The 18,984-nt window shown below is 60.6% G+C and overlaps 1 protein-coding gene across 21 annotated transcripts in view; it reads right to left on the reverse strand.

Moving 5' to 3' along the window:
* Positions 1-18,950, reverse strand: part of ZDHHC11 (zDHHC palmitoyltransferase 11) — a 141,764-nt gene extending 122,814 nt beyond the window's left edge. For 18 of the 21 annotated variants that reach the window (XM_078004564.1, XM_078004568.1, XM_078004569.1 and 15 more), the window contains exons 1-6: positions 18,583-18,950; positions 15,566-15,705; positions 7,403-7,624; positions 5,588-5,766; positions 4,610-4,711; positions 1,204-1,328 (exon numbers count right to left, since the gene is read on the reverse strand). In XM_078004564.1, coding sequence (XP_077860690.1) covers positions 1,204-1,328; positions 4,610-4,711; positions 5,588-5,766; positions 7,403-7,624; positions 15,566-15,705; positions 18,583-18,817 — 1,003 coding nt within the window. In that variant the 5' untranslated portion in view covers positions 18,818-18,950. Of the gene's footprint in view, positions 1-1,203; positions 1,329-4,609; positions 4,712-5,587; positions 5,767-7,402; positions 7,625-13,823; positions 16,011-17,919; positions 18,059-18,582 lie in introns of those variants that run through there. The other 3 variants (XM_078004572.1, XM_078004574.1, XM_078004573.1) reach the window with 2 other exon arrangements.
* Positions 18,951-18,984: the final 34 nt, after the last annotated feature.

An 18,984-nucleotide genomic window follows, 5' to 3' on the forward strand; every position in this document is an offset into this window, starting at 1 on the left:
GCCTTCCACACGGAGCTAGCAAAGCTCATCCTTGAAAAAAAAGTCACACCGTGTTGGCTCTGGAATGTTCTGGAACAAGGGGCAGGCAAGTCCTGCCTCTCTTGCCACCTGGGCCGTGTGCAGTGCAGGCGCAGCCACGCCTGGGGCTGAGACTGGCAGTCTTGACCCACACCCCAAGGGGCTGCTCTGGCCCAGGTCCTCCTGGTGAGGGTCCCGGCGCTGCTGCGATAAATACAAGTGGCGGCGGGTGCGGGCAGCTCCCACGGCAGACTCTTGCGGTCCGAGGCAGGGCTCTGACATCCAGCTGGAGGACAGGCAGGCACGCCGCCTCTGCATTCCACAGCAGACTCTTGCAGTCGGAGGCAGGGCTCTGACGTCCAGCTTCAGGACAGGTGGACACACTGCCTCCACAGGGTCCAGGGAGGTCCTCCCACCTCTGCCAGCTCCTGGGGCTCCGGGCGACCCTGGGCTGTGGCCGTGTGACTCCAACCCTGCCTCCAGCCTCACGGGGCTGCCTCCCCTCTACGTCTCTCCTTTCTCTTATAAGCACCCTCATGGCTGGATTTGGGCCTCCTGGGACCACCCAGCATGAGACTCCCACCTCAGATCTTAAGTCACAGCAGCAGACCCACTTCCTGAGGACACTGGCATCACGGGGTCCGGGTTTGGCGTGGACTTGCCGCTGGAGCCCAGTCCTCACCGCCGCGTGTCTCCTGTGGCTCAGTGCGGGCATCCCAGGCTCCGGGCCCACTTGGCCAAGAGCCTCAGCGCTCTGCAGACTACAGCCCAGAACCCTCAGCACTGCCTCTGCTCTCTCCCCCCGTGGGCTGCTCCTGCTGGACAGACACCCCCACTGTCCCACAGCCACGTGGCCCCACAGGACGGCGTGACAGGTGCTGCAGGGCTGACTGTGGAGGGCAGGGGCAGAGCCGGACCCCACTGTCTCTCACCTGTCGCAACCTGCAGCATTCACAGAGCAGTGCGGCCAGTGCCTTCCCCAAGCCTGCCTCCTGCACGCTGGGGGCTGCTGGGCTGTGTGGACCCTGGGCTACTGCCTTCGGCCCAGGTCAGAGCCTGCCTGGTGCTGCCCACCCTGGCCTCTCCCTGGGGCAAGAGGGGCCGACCACCTCCAGATCCGATACTACTGCCCGGAAAGATGGCTGGAGGTGAGGCTGAGGCCCCCCAAGAGTGGCGGCCACGTACCTTCATAGTTGGGGTCCGTGCGGAGCACCCCGGGGTCCACAAAGTACTGGACGAGGATGTACAGCAGGATGGTGATCAGGCAAAGCATGCCGGCTGTGGCTGAGGCCACGGTGCTGAAGAAAAACCTGCCAGGAGACACACACGCAGGCATGAGGGGTGGGGACATGAGAGCAGTGGGGCATGGGGGCAGGTGTGGGGGGAATGGGGGCAGGGGGTGTGCAGGGGCAGGCCGGGGCAGGTGTGAGGGCACAGGGGCATGGGGGCAGGTGTGGGGGCCACAGGGGCAGGGGGCTTGGGGGCAGGTGTGGGGGGCGCAAGGGTGGGGGGTGTGCAGGGCAGGCAGGGGTGGGTGTGGGGGTACAGGGGCAGGTGGGGAAGCACGGGGGCAGAGGCAGGGACATGCAGGGCATCAGGGGCAGGGGCGGGAGCATGCAGGGCAGGTGGGGGGGCACGGGGGCAGGGGTGGGTGTGGGGGGCGTGGGGGCAGGGATGCACAGGGCATCGGGGGCAGGTGGGAGGGTGCGGGGGCAGAGGCAGGGACGCACAGGGCTTCTGGAGCCCACAGGGTGGAGGCGACAGCTCAGCGTGGGCATCCACTAAGAGAGGGCCACTGGCCACCGCCCGACACTGGCCTCAAACCCCGCTCCCGACCGTGCCTGGAAGCTCAGGCTCCTGTCTCTGTCCCATCCTGTGACGCCCCCCGGGTCTCCAGGCCTCTCACTGGAGAGGGGTGGCCATGGGACATTCCCACCATCTCACACTGCCCGACAATTCAGGCAGCACTTCTTGCAAACTTGGTTTCATTTACTCCCCACAAGGAACAAGGAGATTGTGAGGAGGGGAACTAGCCCTTCTCACGAGTGGGGAAACTGAGGTCAGAGACCCAATGCGACTCGCCCAAGCCCACCCAGCCAGTGGAGCGTGAGGGTCACACCGCGTCTCCAGCGTCACGGCTCCGGGGCCTCTGCCCGCACCTCCGACTCCACCTCATTCAGATAGGGCTCCCTCCCAGCCAAGGAGCACACGGGGTCCACTCAGGGCGCCCTGAGCATGGTCTGTGTTGGGGTCTCCATGGCACCATGCTTGGCAAAGGCACTGAAGCCAGGGAAAGAGAGAGCCATGATTGCACCGTGGTACCCAGGAGGGCCTGCAGGCTCAGGGACCTGGATCACTGCACCCAAAGGCAACTCGGGCTGAGGAGGCCCTGGAGGAGCCCGGCTGCTCCTCGGCTGCAGTCCCCCCTTCTCCGAGGCTCTCGTGCACAATTGAGCCAAAAGTGACGTGCATACTGTAGACGTGAGACCAAAACCACTCCCAGCCTCTCGTTTTTGCTCAAAAGATGGAGAGAATAATCCATCCAGAAAAAACAATTCTGGACAGCGGTCCCTGGAACATACTTTGACTAAACCGTCTTCCTTGGTCTTTCTGCCATTATTATTTTAATAAGGATCCTTTAACCTCCTTTAACCTTTTCCAGTGTATTCTGTTCACCTAAGTTCACTGAAATCCCTTTTTGTATTTTCAACTGGAGGCCAGAGCATGAATGCCGCAGTCTTCCGAGGAGGTGGTGCGGGGACAGCTGCCTTCCGGGCGCTCCTCTCCCTCCAAGAGTCTTCTGGATAATCCAGGGGTGAGGGGTGGCTCCGGCGTGAGGGGCTCCCTGACTGCTGCTCCCGTGTGCTGGCTTCCCTCTCACAGCGACGACCAGGCAGGTGGTCCCAGCCCTCCTTCCTGGTGTCCTGGTTCCTGACGCCACCAGTGCACTCTCCTGCCAGCGCCGAGCCTGGGAGCCTGGCCTGGATGTGGCCACGTAGTGCGGAGGACGTGGCGAGGCCTTCCATGCCCAGCCTGGGTTTCCAAAGCAGCAGCCCCTCCAGGCGGCGGACGTGCCCTACTGTGCCCCCAGTCCTCCTGGGCTTGAGCCCACTTGTAGGGAGTAAAGACCCCTCATCTTCATCCCACTGTCTGGACAGGACTCCCCTCTTCATCCAGGAAGGAAGGCGGGTCTCTAAGACCACAGAGACCAAAGCCCATGGGATGGGGCAGAGCCATTCACGTGGGGCCTCCTCTGCCCGCAGCCGCCCAGGGCTGCTCTCCTCCTGGTTAGCACAGCCTCCTGCCCCTGCTGCCCATGTTTAGCCCGCACAGTCTGAGGCCAGCGCTCACGGTCTTCCCGGGACACCAGGGCCGCCTGCTTCTTTCCATCCCCTTCCTCTTATCACGACGAAGTAGGCAGCCTCCCTCGCGGGGCTCTGCCATCAGCTCCTCAACTTTCCTCATCTTGCTCTCAATGCCGTTGTTCTCTCCGCCTCTGGCGGATGAAGGGACAGAAGTGAGGTTGGCACAGATGCCGGCGTTGGCTACTGCTTGGAGCTCAGGGCGCCCATGATCCCAGCCCTGCTCTCCTGACGCCCCTTTCTCACTCGCAGGCTGCGTCTACACTTGGTGCCCACACGGTGCCTCTCCAGCGCCCCTCCTGAGGAAGGCAAACCCTCTCCTTGCCACCTGCCTGTGGGCCCTCACCCCCCTCACCTTCCCCGCCAGGCCCCGCCGGATTGAGCCAGCTCGAGGCACCAGAGCATAATGAGTCCAGAAGGAAGCAGCACCCGGGGCTAGCGTGACCCAGAGGAGCCGGCCACACCTCGGCCGTCCTGGAGCTGCTCCTCTCCTGGGGAGGCGGCGGGTGGGTCTCCCCCGCCCCTACCATCTCGTGCAGCCTCGGGACTCGCTCTGCAGTGACGCAGCCTCTCTGTCCCTGCCGGGCTGCTCAGCCACTCTGGACACACACTGTGCTCAAGGCGGGATGGCAGGGAGGCAGGGCAGGGACCCCACGGCACGTCCTGTGACACCAGACGACGTTGGTCCCCACTCCCACACACACCACGGCCTCTTTCAGGTCAGCAAAGAGTAGCTGGGGGCATTTGTGATTCTTTTCCCTGGTGATCTTCACAACTCAGGGCTGCTGACAGCCGGGGCTCAGAACACCGGGCCTTGAGAGTCCCCGGATCCTCCACCGCACTCAGGGGACACATCTCTCGTCAGTCCCCGCTGGATGCCCACTGCCCTTCGGTGGCCCCACCCCTGTGCTGGATGAGCCTCAGCCCGGGTGGAGAGAAGGCAGCCCGGCCCAGGACAGCGCGGTCAGGAGGCCTCAGCCAGGGCAGCCCAGCAAATGCCCACGCTGGGCCTCCAGGGACTTGCTCTGTGCGGATGACCTTGTCCAGGGACGGCCGCACCACAGCCCCAGAGCCAGACAGGAGGCCGGCGCACGCACGCACCAAGCGTCACCGCATCAGGACAGGGACGCAGCCCCAGGACGACCCTCCACCCTTTCACCACGAGGACCCCTCCCTTCCGAATTCCCCCAAGCCTGGCCCGCGCCGGCCATCCCCGCCGTGCCCCTCACCAGTAATTACGGCTTCCCACGCAGTTGTTGATCCACTTGCAGTGGTGGTCGAAGCCGGATACACACTTATTGCAGGAAATGCAGTGTTTGGTTTTCTTGTTCCTGGATGGATGAATCGGGGAACGGCTGTCAGGCCCCAAGTGCGCAGGCTGGGCCAGGGCCGGAGCCCCATCACCGGGAGCCAGGTGCCTCGGGGGAACCAGCCCTGTGTGGCCTGGGCAGTGGGCGTTCAGTGGGGAATGGGAGGCTGGGGGAGGGAGCTGAGGCCTGTGGGGAGGAGGAGAAGCAGGGCAGCTCTGGGCAGAGGTACCCACAGAGCAGGAGGAGCCCATGTCTGTGGTGGGTGCGGATGCCAGAGCGTAGACCACCCCCCAGCCTTCCTGCACCAGCCTCACTCTGGGCAATGGCCCTGGAGGAGGCCGCACCTGCCCTATGGTTTCAGGACTTGAGGCTGGGGGCTTGGATCCCACCTGTGCCTATAGGACCTCCCTTGCAGCCGAAAGCAGCCCTGTAGCCACCCCCTAGGCCATCACCGATGCCCCCAGGGCCCCTGGAGACACTGGAACCCTTCCCTCCCTCTTTCCCTGGGGCTTGCCTTGAAAACCCCCAAGAAAGACAGCGCTCTCTTGCCCTGGGATCACAGGGGAGGGACCTCGTGCACGAAATCCACTGAGGATCAAACATGCCTGAGTGCCACCGCGTTCCGTTCCAGGGGAGCAGCGGGTCACCTGCAGGTGACAGACACAGCCCTCCAGCCTCAGCCCTGCCTGCAGAGGAGTTGGGGCGGCCTGGCACTGCGCCCCCTTCACAGCGCGATGAGGGGCTATCCACCCACAGCCACAGGGCCGGTCCCTGGAAGCTCCATTAGCGTCAGCTGTGGCCATGGCAGGGGCCCTGTGGGGCCAGCAGTGACCTCAGCCCCTGGGCCCCTGGAGGTGACCCTGACAGCACGGGGCCTCGGCGAGGGTGGGCACTCACACGGTGACCTTGCACAGGTGGCAGAACTGGTTCTGGATCACGTGTGCGTGTTTCGATCTGTCGAAGATCGGCATGGGCTGAGAGTAGTTCTTCATGAGTCTGACATTGAAGTCGGCCGGGTCGATACAGGAGGCAATCAGGTGGACGATAAGGTGGAAGAAGAAGATCCCCCCGGTCACCTGGAACGTCAAGGAAGAACCTGGCCCAGGGCCTGGTCAGCCTGGCACGAGGCGTCCCCATGAGGCCCAAGGGCCCAGGGGAGATGAGGCCGCCAGTCAGCCCTACTCACCCAGCCCTACACACCCAGCCCTGCACACTGGATCCCAGTTCAACCAGGCTTGGCTCTGCTCACCCAGCCCTGCACACATGGCCCTGTACACCTAGGCCTGCAGAGTTGAGCCCTGCACACCCAGCCCTGCTCACCCGAGCCCTGCTCAGTCAGCCCTGCACACCAAGCCCTGCACACACCACCCTGCACACCTGGCCCTGCTCACCTGGCCCTGCTCACCTGGCCCTGCTCACCCGGCCCTGACCACTTGGCCCTGTTTACCCGGCGGTGCACACACAGCCCTGCTTACCCAGGCCCAGAGGAGACAAGGCCACCCATCAACCCTGCACACACAGACCTGTGCCAGGCGGGGACCGGGATGGCTGCCCCCATGCCCTTTTTGTTCATCCCTGTTGGACACAGGGCAAATCCCCCACAGAATGCACCGCACCCCCAGAGGCTCAACCAGCCCAGCCAAGCACAGTCACCCCAAAGCCCTTTACACCTTGAGGGACAGAGCAGGGCCGCAGGAGGGACGCCCAGATGTAAACACAGCCAGATGCAGCCCCAAAGGCCGTGGGGAACCTGGTTCTTTCATACCAGAGACCCGCGAGCACTGGGAGAGAAGCACAGCCTCAGACAGCAGGAGGGGGGAGGAGGCAGGGAGCTGAACAATCTACCTGCTCCCTCTAGACCCCAGACGGTCGCTCAGGGACCCTCTCCCCGAAACTCGCTCAGGGAAGCCCCCAATAGACTCGCTCATGGACCCCAGACTCACTCAGAGCCCTTCTGGACCCTCTCAGGGACTCTAGACTCTCTCAAGGACCCCAGACTCACCTGGGCCTCTGTCTCCGAGCCTGGCTGTGGGGCCACTGGGGAGAGGGTCCTTGTCCCCTGGAGCCAGGAGAAGCTGGGCTCCCCATGACCGGGACATCAGCTCCCGCCCTCAGATCCTGGCTCCCTCCTCCTTTCACCCTGGGACCAACACAGACTCCCCATGGCAACCAAACAGAAGGGGTGGAGCGCGGGGCCCTCCCGTCACCCTGCCTGGCCCCTGGACCGCCTTCTAGCCAGGAGTTCAGGGTTGACAGCCGTCTCCGCGGGGCGGCCCAGAGGCCCTCACCGTGTGGCCTAAGCTTGGCATGGAAACCCAGGCTGCCGACCTGTGGGGCACAGCGCTGTCCTCCTTGGCACCAGGGGCGAGGAGGGAGGTGCTGGCCATGTGCAAAAGGCTGCGCAGGGATTTTAGCAAAAGGCTGCCAGCAGGGTGGGTCCTGTGCCAGGCCAGGGGGCTGTTGTCCCTCCTGACAGAGTCCCTCTCTGGAGCCCCCTAAGGCAATGCTGTCCTGCCCACCCTGACCCTGAGCAGGGGCTGCACAGAGCACCAGTGGCCACTGGGCCCACCTGCAGGCTCGGGGGACACAGTCTGGCCCAGGGCAGGTGACTGGTGCCGCCGGGCAGCCATGGACCAGATCCCAGAGCCAGGTCCACTGCAGGGTCCTCCAGGCGCCCCTCCCGCTCAGACCGTGCCACGGTGAAAAGGATACCACGTAGGCAATATATTTCCACACATGAGGCAGGAGGGGAATGAAGATCCCGAAGGTGGCCGAGGAAAGGCCCAGGAAGACAGCCCAGGTCACCACCTGGAAGTAGTGCAGGGGTAACGACCAGCCGTTCACTCTGGAGATGCGGGGCGGCAAGACCAGATCTCCATTGTTGAGCACGGCTTCTGGGGCGACGGAACACTGGCTCCCGGAGCGGGTGTCCATCTGCAGGATCCAGAAGGGGAGACCAGCCCTGTCAGCCCCAGGGAGGGCTGGCCCCGCCCACTGTCAGGGAGACCTCAGGGACTGGGAACATCATCCCCGAGGACCAGCACTGAGAGCCAATGGCCCAGCACTGCCTGGGGCCGCATCCCCGGGAGCCGGGCCTGCTCAGGGGAATGAATAGACATGCTGCAGAATCTGACCCCGGCCACAGCCGAGCGGCTACAGAAAACGGCTCTCCAGGGTGTGGGGGCCCCTGGGCGGAGGACCTGGCCAGGCACCCGGTGCTGGTGCTACCGCCCCTCAGTTCCCCCGAGGATTTAAGTTCTGGGGAGCCCTCGACAGCCCCCACACAGCGATAGGTCCCAGAACCCGTTCACGAATACACAGGCTCACCCAAGACTCCCCAGGTGCCAGAGGAAAACCCACATCAGAAAGAGACCACACGGAGCAGAGGGGTGCGCCTGAGAGAAACTGAGGCAATGCCGGAAGAGCTCCTGAGCTGTTACTAACTGCTGCAACACTGAAATCTCCCAGATCCTCCCTGAGAAGCCTCCCTGAGCTTCCCAGAGGAGCAGGACCTGAGAGCTCACTTCACAGGGTCCTGTGTGTCTCCCCTTCCACAGGACAGGGTAGCCTGTCCAGCCACACGGGGCTGGGGCCTGTCCAGGTGGGCAGCGGCTGCGAGGTTCTGAACGCACACTGCGGCGGCTCCTGGTCAGTCAGGTGGGGAGGGAGGCAGGGGAGCGAGGGACGTGGCGTCAGGGGAGGGAGGGAGGGGCAGTGAAAGGCACTGAACAGCCACTGCTGGGTGGGGGATCTGGAGGGGCTGGGCGGTCTCAACAGAGGAGTGTTAGGAAGCCTCCCCGCGTTATGCCTCGTGCAAAGCCCTTGTCGTCTCTTTGGGGAAAAAACCTTCAGAAACTGAAGTTGGTATTGCATGTACTACTTTGGGAAGAGAGACACTGAGAACTAGTTCACAATTCTTCTTCCTTGCAGTCGTGAACGTCCACGATTTTCGTGGCTCTGCGCTGCCTTTGGGGCTCCTCCCTGGTCCTCCAAATGTGACGCCAGGCGGATGCGGGGCCATAGGGCCCTGGGGCTTGAGCCACACAAGAATGTCTCAGGGAGACCTGAGAGACTCACAGCTGTGAAACTAGACCATGGTGCCTGGGCCGGGCGCGGGGCCCACTCTGTAATCCCAGCACTGTGGGAGGCCGAGGCGTGCGGATCACCTGAGGTCAGGAGTTCGAGACCAGCCTGGGCAACATGGCGAAACCCCGTCTCTACTAAAAATACGAAGATTAGCAGGGCATGGTGGCACATGCCTCTAATCCCAGCTACTCGGGAGGCTGAGGCATGAGAATCGTTTGAACCTGGGAGGTCGAGGCTGCAGGTGAGTCAAGATTGTGCCACTGCATTCCAGCCTGGGCAACAGAGGGAGACTCCATCTCAAAAAAAAGAAGAAAGAAAAGTCCAAGGTGCCAAGGACGGAAACAGAAACACAGAAAGACAATCTTGTACATTAAAAACACAACTCCCAATTAAAAACAAAACCCAAATGAAAGTGCCAAGAAACAGAAATGTTGCTGCCAAAAATCACATTGGTAAAACCTGGACGATCACATCCAGGAAGGACCACAGATCTCAGAGAGGAGGAGAGAGGAATCGCTCAGCGGCCTGGAGCCTGGAGCCTGACGCTGTGCATCTGTCAGGCTTTCAGAAAAGGAAGGTAGAGCGTCTGTGAGAGAAGAAAACACTGAAGAACTTTGAGAAGATTGAAGGCTTCAGGTCCACACTGTGCACAAGGGCCAGAAAGGACGATTGGAAAAAGAAATACATCCACACCGGTGAAAATGTGAGCGGCAAGGATGTAGATAAAAATTCCGCAGTGTTCTCAGAAGAAGGAAGATTCATTACAATATATGGATACCTGCAAATTGTACTGCATTCGTTTATATAAAAATACAACATAGAGCAATTCTCCAAGTTCTGAGAGTATTTTCATCTTAAAATGCATCTGGCCAAAGAATAATCAAAGTTTGAGACAAAACAGATTCTTTCGGAATGTGTGAATATTCAAAGTACACCAACCATTAATCATTTCCAAAAAGAATTATTTAGAGATTTACTCCATCAAATAAATTATCACAGATAAAACATGGTGAGCAAATTAATCTAAAATTATATCTAAATTAAATCCAAAACAAAACCAAATCTAAGTGACAGACGACAGAACCATGAACCTGCACCACCGGCCGCAGGCGCGGAGCGTTGGGGTCGCGCTGTTCCACGGAGCCACGCGCGGGGGCGTGGGAACTCCATGCTGGCCAGCACACAGCCATCTCCTCACAGGATCTCGGTGCGGCCCAGGACAGCGGAGCAGCCCAGCAGCAGGGGCCGCACCTGCCCCACAGAGGACAGCGAGCCGGGGAGAGATACCCCATGGAGGACAGCGAGCGAGTGGGACAGACCCCATGGGGGACAGTGAGCCGGGAAGAGATACCCCATGGAGGACAGCGAGTGAGTGGGACAGACCCCACGGAGGACAGCGAGCCGGGAAGAGATACCCCATGGAGGACAGCGAGTCAGGGGACAGACCCCACGGAGGACAGCAAGCCGGGGAGAGCTACTTCACGGAGGACAGCGAGTGAGTGGGACAGACCCCACGGGGGACAGCGAGCCGGGGGACAGACCTCACAGAGGACAGCGAGAGGAGGACACAGATCCCACAGGGGACAGCAAGCCGGGGAGAGATACCCCACAGAGGACAGCGAGCCGGGGGACAGACCCCACGGAGGACAGCGAGCAGGGGGAGATACCACACGGAGGACAGCGAGTGAGTGGGACAGACCCCACGGAGGACAGCGAGTAGGGGAGAGACACCCCACGGAGGACAGCGAGAGGACACAGATCCCACGGAGGACAGCGAGAGGAGGACACAGATCCCATGGAGGACAGCTAGCCGGGGAGAGATACCCCACGGAGGACAGCGAGCCGGGGGCACAGACCCCACAGAGGACAGCAAGTTGGGGAGAGATACCCCACGGGGGACAATGAGCCGGGGAGAGATACCCCACGGGGGACAGCAAGTTGGGGGCACAGACCCCACGGAGGACAGCGAGTCAGGGGCACAGACCCCACAGAGCACAGCTAGCCAGGGACACAGACCCCGGAGGACAGCAAGTTGGGGAGAGATACCCCATGGAGGGCAGCAAGCCGGGGAGAGATACCCCACGGGGGACAGCGAGTCGGGGGCACGGACCCCACGGGGGACAGCCAGTCGGGGGCACGGACCCCACGGGGGACAGCGAGTCGGGAGAGACAGACCCCACGGAGGACAGCGAGCTGGGGGGACAGACCCCATGGAGGACAGTGAGCCGGGGGCACGGACCTCACAACAGCCAGGGAAGACTCCACGACGGCTCCTTTCCCTCAGGCCCACGCTCAGCCTCGATACCGCCGTGGCCTGTGAGCACATTCACAACCCCTACACCACACACCCCACACCCCACACCACAGGTCACACACCACACAACCCACACATCACACCATACACAACACACCACACACCACATACCACACCACACACCCCACACACCCCACACCACACCACACAACCCACACCACACACCCCACACCACACACCACACACCCCACACCACACACCCCACACCACACCACACAACCCACACCACACCCCACACACCCCACACCCCACTACACAACCCACACCACACAACCCACACCACATACCACAGGCCACACACCACACAACCCACACCACAGGCCACACAACCCACACCACACACCACACAAACCACACCACACACCACACAACCCACCACAGGCCACACACCACACAACACATACCACACAGACCACATGCCACATACCACATAGACCACACAATACACACCACACAAACCACACAAAACACAACACACACCATACATACACAACACACAACAGAGACCACACACAACACACACGACACACACACCACACAACACACTACACACTACATACCACATACCATGCAATACACACCACATATATCATACAACAGATCACACACACGACATACAACACAAACCACACAACAGACCACGCACACACCACACATCATACAGATTACACACCACACACACAACACACACCAGAGACTACACAATCCACAACACACACCACACAAAACAGAGCACACACACCACACAAAACTCCACGCACCACACCCCACACACGCACCACACACCACCCAAACCACACGCACACACCTGCCACACTGCACATGCATATGTAACACAAGGAAAACACACACACCACACAACCCACCACACACTGCACATGCACCACATGACATGTATCAAACACCAACCACAAACACATCACACTCCACACACCACACATGCACACACCACACACGAACCACACACTACACAGGGACCACACAATACACACAACACAGAGCAAACACAGAATACACCACATACACACCACACACACCACTTACTGCACACATACTACACCCCCCACAAAATACTCCATACACACCACACAATGCTCACACTCCCACACACACCACACAATGCACACACACACCACACAATGCACACACACTCCCACACACACCACACAATGCTCACACTCCCCCACACACCACACAATGCACACACACTCCCACACACACCACACAATGCTCACACTCCCCCACACACCACACAATGCACACACACTCCCACACAATGCACACACACTCCCACACACACCACACAATGCTCACACACTCCCACACACACCACACAATGCTCACACACTCCCACACAACGCACACACACTCCCACACACACCACACAATGCTCACACTCCCCCACACACCACACAATGCACACACACTCCCCCACACACCACACAATGCACACACACTCCCCCACACACCCCACAATGCACACACACTCCCACACACACCACACAATGCTCACACTCCCCCACACACCACACAATGCACACACACTCCCCCACACACCACACAATGCACACACTCTCACACACACAACGCGCACACACACACCACACAATGCTCACACTCCCCCACACACCACACAATGCTCACACTCCCCCACACACCACACAATGCACACACACTCCCACACACACCACACAATGCTCACACACTCCCACACACCACACAATGCACACACACACCACACAATGCACACACACTCCCACACACAATTCAAGCGAAAGGAGCATCTGTGAGTCGTGACACTGAAGACTTGTGATGTTGGGTTCAGGAAGTGAGCACGAATGAGGATGGATGGGCCCCCCGTGTTATGACAACTGGCAACTGGACTGAAGCCCGGGGAACTGGCTGCCGTGCACCGGGACCGGCAGCGCAATCCTGTGTGGTGGACCCCAGGCGCCTCCTGTCTGCCCCCATCTGTGCATGTGGACACGGCCCCCTTCTCAGACTGGGCCTCCATCCTTCTCTGCACGAGGACCAGCCCCTGACACGCACCCCAGAGACCACAGGTGCCCATCCCACCCTATCAGGTCTTTAAGATGCCATGGCCTCCTGAGCCTTTCCTGTTCCCATCTTTGTATATGTCACCAGGCCCCGAGAGTCTGTCCCGGCCCCGTCCCTACGTTTATGACTCCGTGGTCCCCCGAGTCTGTCCTGCTCCCCGTCCTGTCTTGATGACACCAGGCCCCGAGAGTCTGTCCCGGTCCCGTCCCTGTCTTTATGACACCGAGGTCCCCCGAGTCTGTCCTGGCCCCTGTCCCAGCTTTATGACACCATGGTCCCCCGAGTCTGTCCTCTTCGTCCCTGTCCCTGCCTTTATGACACTGTGGTCCCTGAGTCGGCCCTCACCCTGTCCCTGCCCTTATGACAGTCTGGCCCCCCTGACATGTCCTCGCTCTCCTCCAGCCCCCCAAATGTGTCCTCGTCCCCCTCTGGGCCTGCTCAGCCATGCTTTTTCCACGGGGACCCTCTGGAAGCCACTCCACCCTGGTGAAACCTTCCATTCCTGTACTCCACACAGCGGAAACGGCCTTTTCTGAGGCCCCTTAGGAGACAAATCCTCATTGCCCGAGTCCCCGACAGTCTTGCTGTGTCGCCTTTACTGCTTGACTCCTTTAGGGTGCAGGGATTGCATCTGCCTTTTGGGAACACGGGAAAGTAAGCCCCCACTTTCCTTACCGCCAGAATCCACAGTTCCCTCTCACGCCAATCACATCACAGGTCCAGGCTGAAGAGCAAGAGAAAAGCAGCGTCGCTCTCGCTCACTCCAGACCAAAGTGAGAGGTGGGTGGGCCGCCCTGGTTGACACGGTAGCCACGGAACCCAGGGCGCCTCATAAAGCCATGGCAGTTGGGAGGTTGAGGGGACAAAGGGGCATGAGGAGAGGGGAAAGTGTGAAATGGACTTGGGCGTTGGTGAAATAATGCATGCAGTGGTCTATTTCCAAGACAAGGTGCCTTGAACCGGTTTAGGTCAGCAAACTACAGAAAATCAGGATGTACTAGGCCCCTGCTTGGATTGCCGATGCCTGCTTGTCGGCCTCTTCTTCCCCACCTTCCTACCTGCTTAGCTGCCCTCGCCTGAACCAAAGAAGTTTAGTCTAAGATCAAAGTTTATCAACCTGCAAAAGAGCTCGCTTTGTCTGTTATCAGTCTGCCCAGTTACTCAGCTCCAAAGTCAAATACCTGAAAGCCCCTGAGCTGACTAGGATTGCAATGCACTGTGGTCCGCAACAAAATGCAGCAAGACAACCCTAAAAAAAAAACCACCTAAAACCCAACAACCAACAGGCAACGTCCAGGAAGACTGCGACCCCAGAGTACTCAGCCTAGGAGGAGCCAGGAACACTGCGACCCCAGAGTACTCCGCCTAGGAGGAGCCAGGAAGACTGCGACCCCAGAGTACTCAGCCTAGGAGGAGCCCAGGGAGGGACCTCCGCAGCTGGTTCTGAGCAAAGACGTCAGCCACCATGGTTCTGACTGAATTCGGTGCGTTTCTTCTCAGTCTCACAAGTGGAGGGAATTTCAGCATTTTAGCAAGTTGTTTCATTGGCCGTCCTGTGAGCTCAGGAATTCGGTCACTGGCTTAACTCAGGGCACAGTTTCACCATGACCCACGCCAAGGAAGGGTTTCTCCTGAGAAGGGCCAGCAAGTGTGTTGAAGGGCATCCTCCCTCCCGTCCCTGCAGCCCTCCTCCCTCAGCACTCAAGGCATTTCCAGTTCCTGTCAGCTGGGGGTCTCCACTGACTCCTATCTGAATGCCTCCGATGTGGGTCAGCTGCTGACGCTGCCTTTGGGGATGAGGATGGGAAGGTGGACAGGGATGCACCCCTTTCTGTTAGCAGGAGCCCCTCCAGGACCCCCACCGTGAGGAAGTCGCCCACAGTCAGGGGCCCTCTTGCCGGCTGAATCCTGCTGGGTCTCACTCTGGTGCCCGGAACCTGCAGTGGCCAGAGGTCTGCTGCCCATGGACATCCTGTCTGTCAGGGGCACACACGAGGTACGCAAGTACGAGGAACAGCTGGGCTGGGGCAGGTGCCCAGGACGACACGGGGAAGGGGCAGGAAAGCCTACCTGACAGTTCTCCAGCCCTCGGGGCCTCTGCAGGGCAGCCTGCTATGGCCGGAGAGGCCGAGACGGTGTTGCTGGACCACTAAGGGTGAGAGCAGGTCCCCCAGGACAAACGCCCCATCTCGTAGCCTGGACTGGTGGCGAGGGCCTCTTCCAGGGGCTTTCTTGCCCAACTCAGGACAACTGGCTTTTATTCACCAAGGTCTACAGTTAATGTCCCCTGACACCTGCAGGTACTGTGACCCCAATGCCGTCTAAAGATTGAGGCAAACACCCTCAAACACACCTGCACACCCTCCCCCACCACCTGCACACCCACTTAGTCCCCATGTGCTGCTGTAACAAAATACCTGAGACGCAGTAATTTTAAAGAACAGAAACTTATTTCTCCCTGTTCTGGACGCTGGAAGTCCAAGATTCAGGAGCCAGCAGGTCTGGTGACTGGTGAGGGGGGCGCTCAACTTCCAAGGTGGTACCTTTGTGCTGCATCCTGCGGAGGGGACAGACACGGCGTCCTCACGAGGAGGCGCTGGGAGGGCGAGAGGTCTCTGCTGACTGAGGCCTGGTCTGCAAGGCCCCTCATCCCCTCCATGGCCTAACCACTCCTAACACCATCACACTGGCCATTGGGTTACCACGTCTAAATTTTAGTGGAGACGAAACCCACAGCACACCCACACCCCCCAACCCCCCATAGCACATACACCACGCACTTGCACACCCACACACCCGCACCCCATACGCACCCACACACCCCATATCTGTACCTCATACACACCCACACACCCCACACCCGCACCCCATACACACCCACACCCCCCATACCCGTACCTCATACACACCCACACACCCCACACCTGTACCCCATATGCACTCACACACCCCATACCTGTACCTCATATACACCCACACACCCCACACCTGCACCCCATATGCACCCATACACCCCATACCCATACCTCATACACACCCACACACCCCACACCCGCACCCCATACACACCCACACACCCCACACCTGTACCCCATATGCACCCACACACCCCATACCTGTACCTCATACACACCCACACCCCCCACACCCGCACCCCATACACACCCACACCCCCCACACCCGCACCCCATATGGACCTGCACACACCCCATAGCTGCACCCCATACACACCTGCACCCCGTACGCACCCACACCCCCCATACCTGCAGCCCATGCACAAGTGCACTCCCTGCCCACAGACTGAGACCTCGGAGGAGACCCCTTTGCCCCCCTCTGCCTCCTGATTCAGAACAGGAGACTGAGCTTGGGGAGGGGTCAGGCAACTAAAAGTTGACAAGCGCCCAAGATTAACAGCTGGTGGGGAAGGCTCAGCCAGTCAGAGGACCTAGGGTAGTTCTGGATGATGGGGCATCTGCCTCAGTATCCCCATCCGCAACAAAGCCCTGAGGGCACCACGGGGTGAGCAGATCATGGATTCTGCAGGCCCTAGAGCAGCCAAAGGGTGGGAGGGGCTGGACAGAGGTTGGAAGTGTGGCAAGCCAAGCCCAGAGGATGCCACCTCACACACAGCAGGTCCCACCACCCTCCTGCTTCCTGGCTCAGACAAGCACGGGCGTGCAGGGCCCTGGCTGGGGATGAACAGCTGCTGGCCCTCACGCCCCACAGTCTGCAAGTGGCCCCTGTCACTGCCGGCCTCTGTTCCCAGCCGCCTCCCCCTCCCCTGCCCAGGTTCTGCCCACATCAGCTGGGGAGCAGGGTGTGGGGGGCGGGGGGCAGTGGCTGTCCCCGCCTGCACTGGGAGAGCTGGAGCTGCACCCCGAGCTGCTCCCCAGGCTGACACACAGCCATGTCTGTGGGGCCTCCCTGGAGAGCTCTTGTGTCCTATCGGACACAGACGTGGCAGCCTGTTCCCCTCTGGCCCTCCTCCGGCCTCAACGTGAGATGGCTGGCACAGCAGCAGTCACTGTGTGACCACAAGGGAAGGGCCCAGGGACCAGAGAGATGCTGAGCTCAGGGAAGGCCCCAGCCCCTACTCCCTTCACCATGGCTGCTCTGTGCCCTGGCATGCAGGCTTGGGGACACCCAAAGGTGATGTACCCACAAAAGAGGGTAGAGTCCCACAGGCTGCCAGCAAGAGCAGAGGCTGCCGGAATCCCGGGAGGCCACGCACGACTTCCCTGGACGGTTCCGGCCACCACCAGGGCCCTCTAAGTCCTGCAGGTTCAGCTGGCCTGGGTGGCCCCATATCTCTGCAGCCCAAGGGGCAGTGGGAAGAGCCCTGGCCCCTCCACCCCACTGCCATCTCCTGACCTGAAGGGAGCCTCTCAGCCTGTAGGCCACCCGTAGGCCTCTTCAAGACGTCCCCTCACTGCACACTAAGACTGAAGCCATGTGGCGGCTGCTGCCCAGTGCCCCCCTCTGCTGGGACCCCATGGACCAACAACGCCGCCCACAGGGACAGCCAGTTTTGAGGGCTCAGGGAGTGAGGGGTGCAGGAACAAGGGCCACCAGGAAGCGGGGCAGGGTGGCCGCCTCCTGCAGCTCAGCACTGCCTGTGGGCTGCACCTGACCTCCACCCAGGAACTGCTTCAGAGAGGTTAAGAGCCCGGAGAGACAGCCGCCCACGCCTCCCCACCATGAGGGCACAGCTGTGTCATCTCCATAAAGGCTACTTTGCGCTGCTCTAACACAACGCCTGAGACTGGCTCACCTGAAAGACACGAGGCTTATTTGGCTCATGGTCCTGGGGCTGGAAAGTTTAAGACGGGCCCCAGCATGTGGCGAGGGCTCCTCCACTCACAGTGGATACGGAGGGAGATGTTCAGAGCTCGATGGTGGGAGGAAGCCCGACTCCACAGCAACCTGCTCTCAGGAGCCACGCTGTTCCCGAGAGCCCAAGCTCTCCAAGGCCGTACCCTGAGGACCTGGCTGTGGGAAGTGTCTGTCAAGGGAATCCTGGCCTCTGGAGCCCCAGTGGAAGCGGGGTGCAGTACACAGCCCCACTGAGCTTGGGACTCCAGATGCTGCCTTTCCCAGCCTCCCTGCAGCCAGGGTGGCCTCCCAGAGTCGGGGGTGGGGAGCAGAGCCTGCAGGCAGCCACTGGAACGGGTGCACGTGGCGGCATCCAGTGCCAGGACGGCAGGTGCAGCTCTGCGGACACCTGTGGAGTCTGCTTCCCAGCCAGCACGGAGGGTGCAGCCCAGGCTCTGACGCTCGTCTGAGCCCTGTTCACGGACTCTTCCTGTGAATCAGAGGCTGTGGCTTCCTCATGCTCTGTCCAGAGGAAATGGTTTTGCTCCTACTTCCACCAGGGCCCAGAAGGGACCTGAGAATGCTCACCCACGCCACACACAGCACCGGCCACCCTGCTCACCCGGTGTCAACGGCCTGCGAGGGTCAGCCCTGGGGTCCCGTGGTGTGAGGGCCCAGGCACTGCATACTGCCCCCGGGGCCTCTTCAGAGTCACAAACGCCTCTGCCTGCAGGACGACTGAGCTCCCATCTGTGCCTGGCCTCTGGAAGGTGTGGCTTCTTCACTTTCAAGCTTCCATGGTCACAGAGCAGGGCACCCTGCAGGAGGTGCGCTGGGCGCACAGGCGCACCCGACATCACTGGGCACGACAGCCGGGCCAGAGGACCACCACCAGCTGGCAGGCCACAGCACCCTTGCGTGTGGGGAGCAGTCGGGTGCGCTTTGGCGCTCTGTGTCCTGAGATTGGGAGCTGTGTTTATGGCATTTTGCAAAGACTAATATGAACGGGCACCCAGTAGACACA

This window comes from Macaca mulatta, chromosome 6, assembly GCF_049350105.2.
Source record: "Macaca mulatta isolate MMU2019108-1 chromosome 6, T2T-MMU8v2.0, whole genome shotgun sequence".
In the NCBI taxonomy this organism is placed as follows: domain Eukaryota; kingdom Metazoa; phylum Chordata; class Mammalia; order Primates; family Cercopithecidae; genus Macaca; species Macaca mulatta.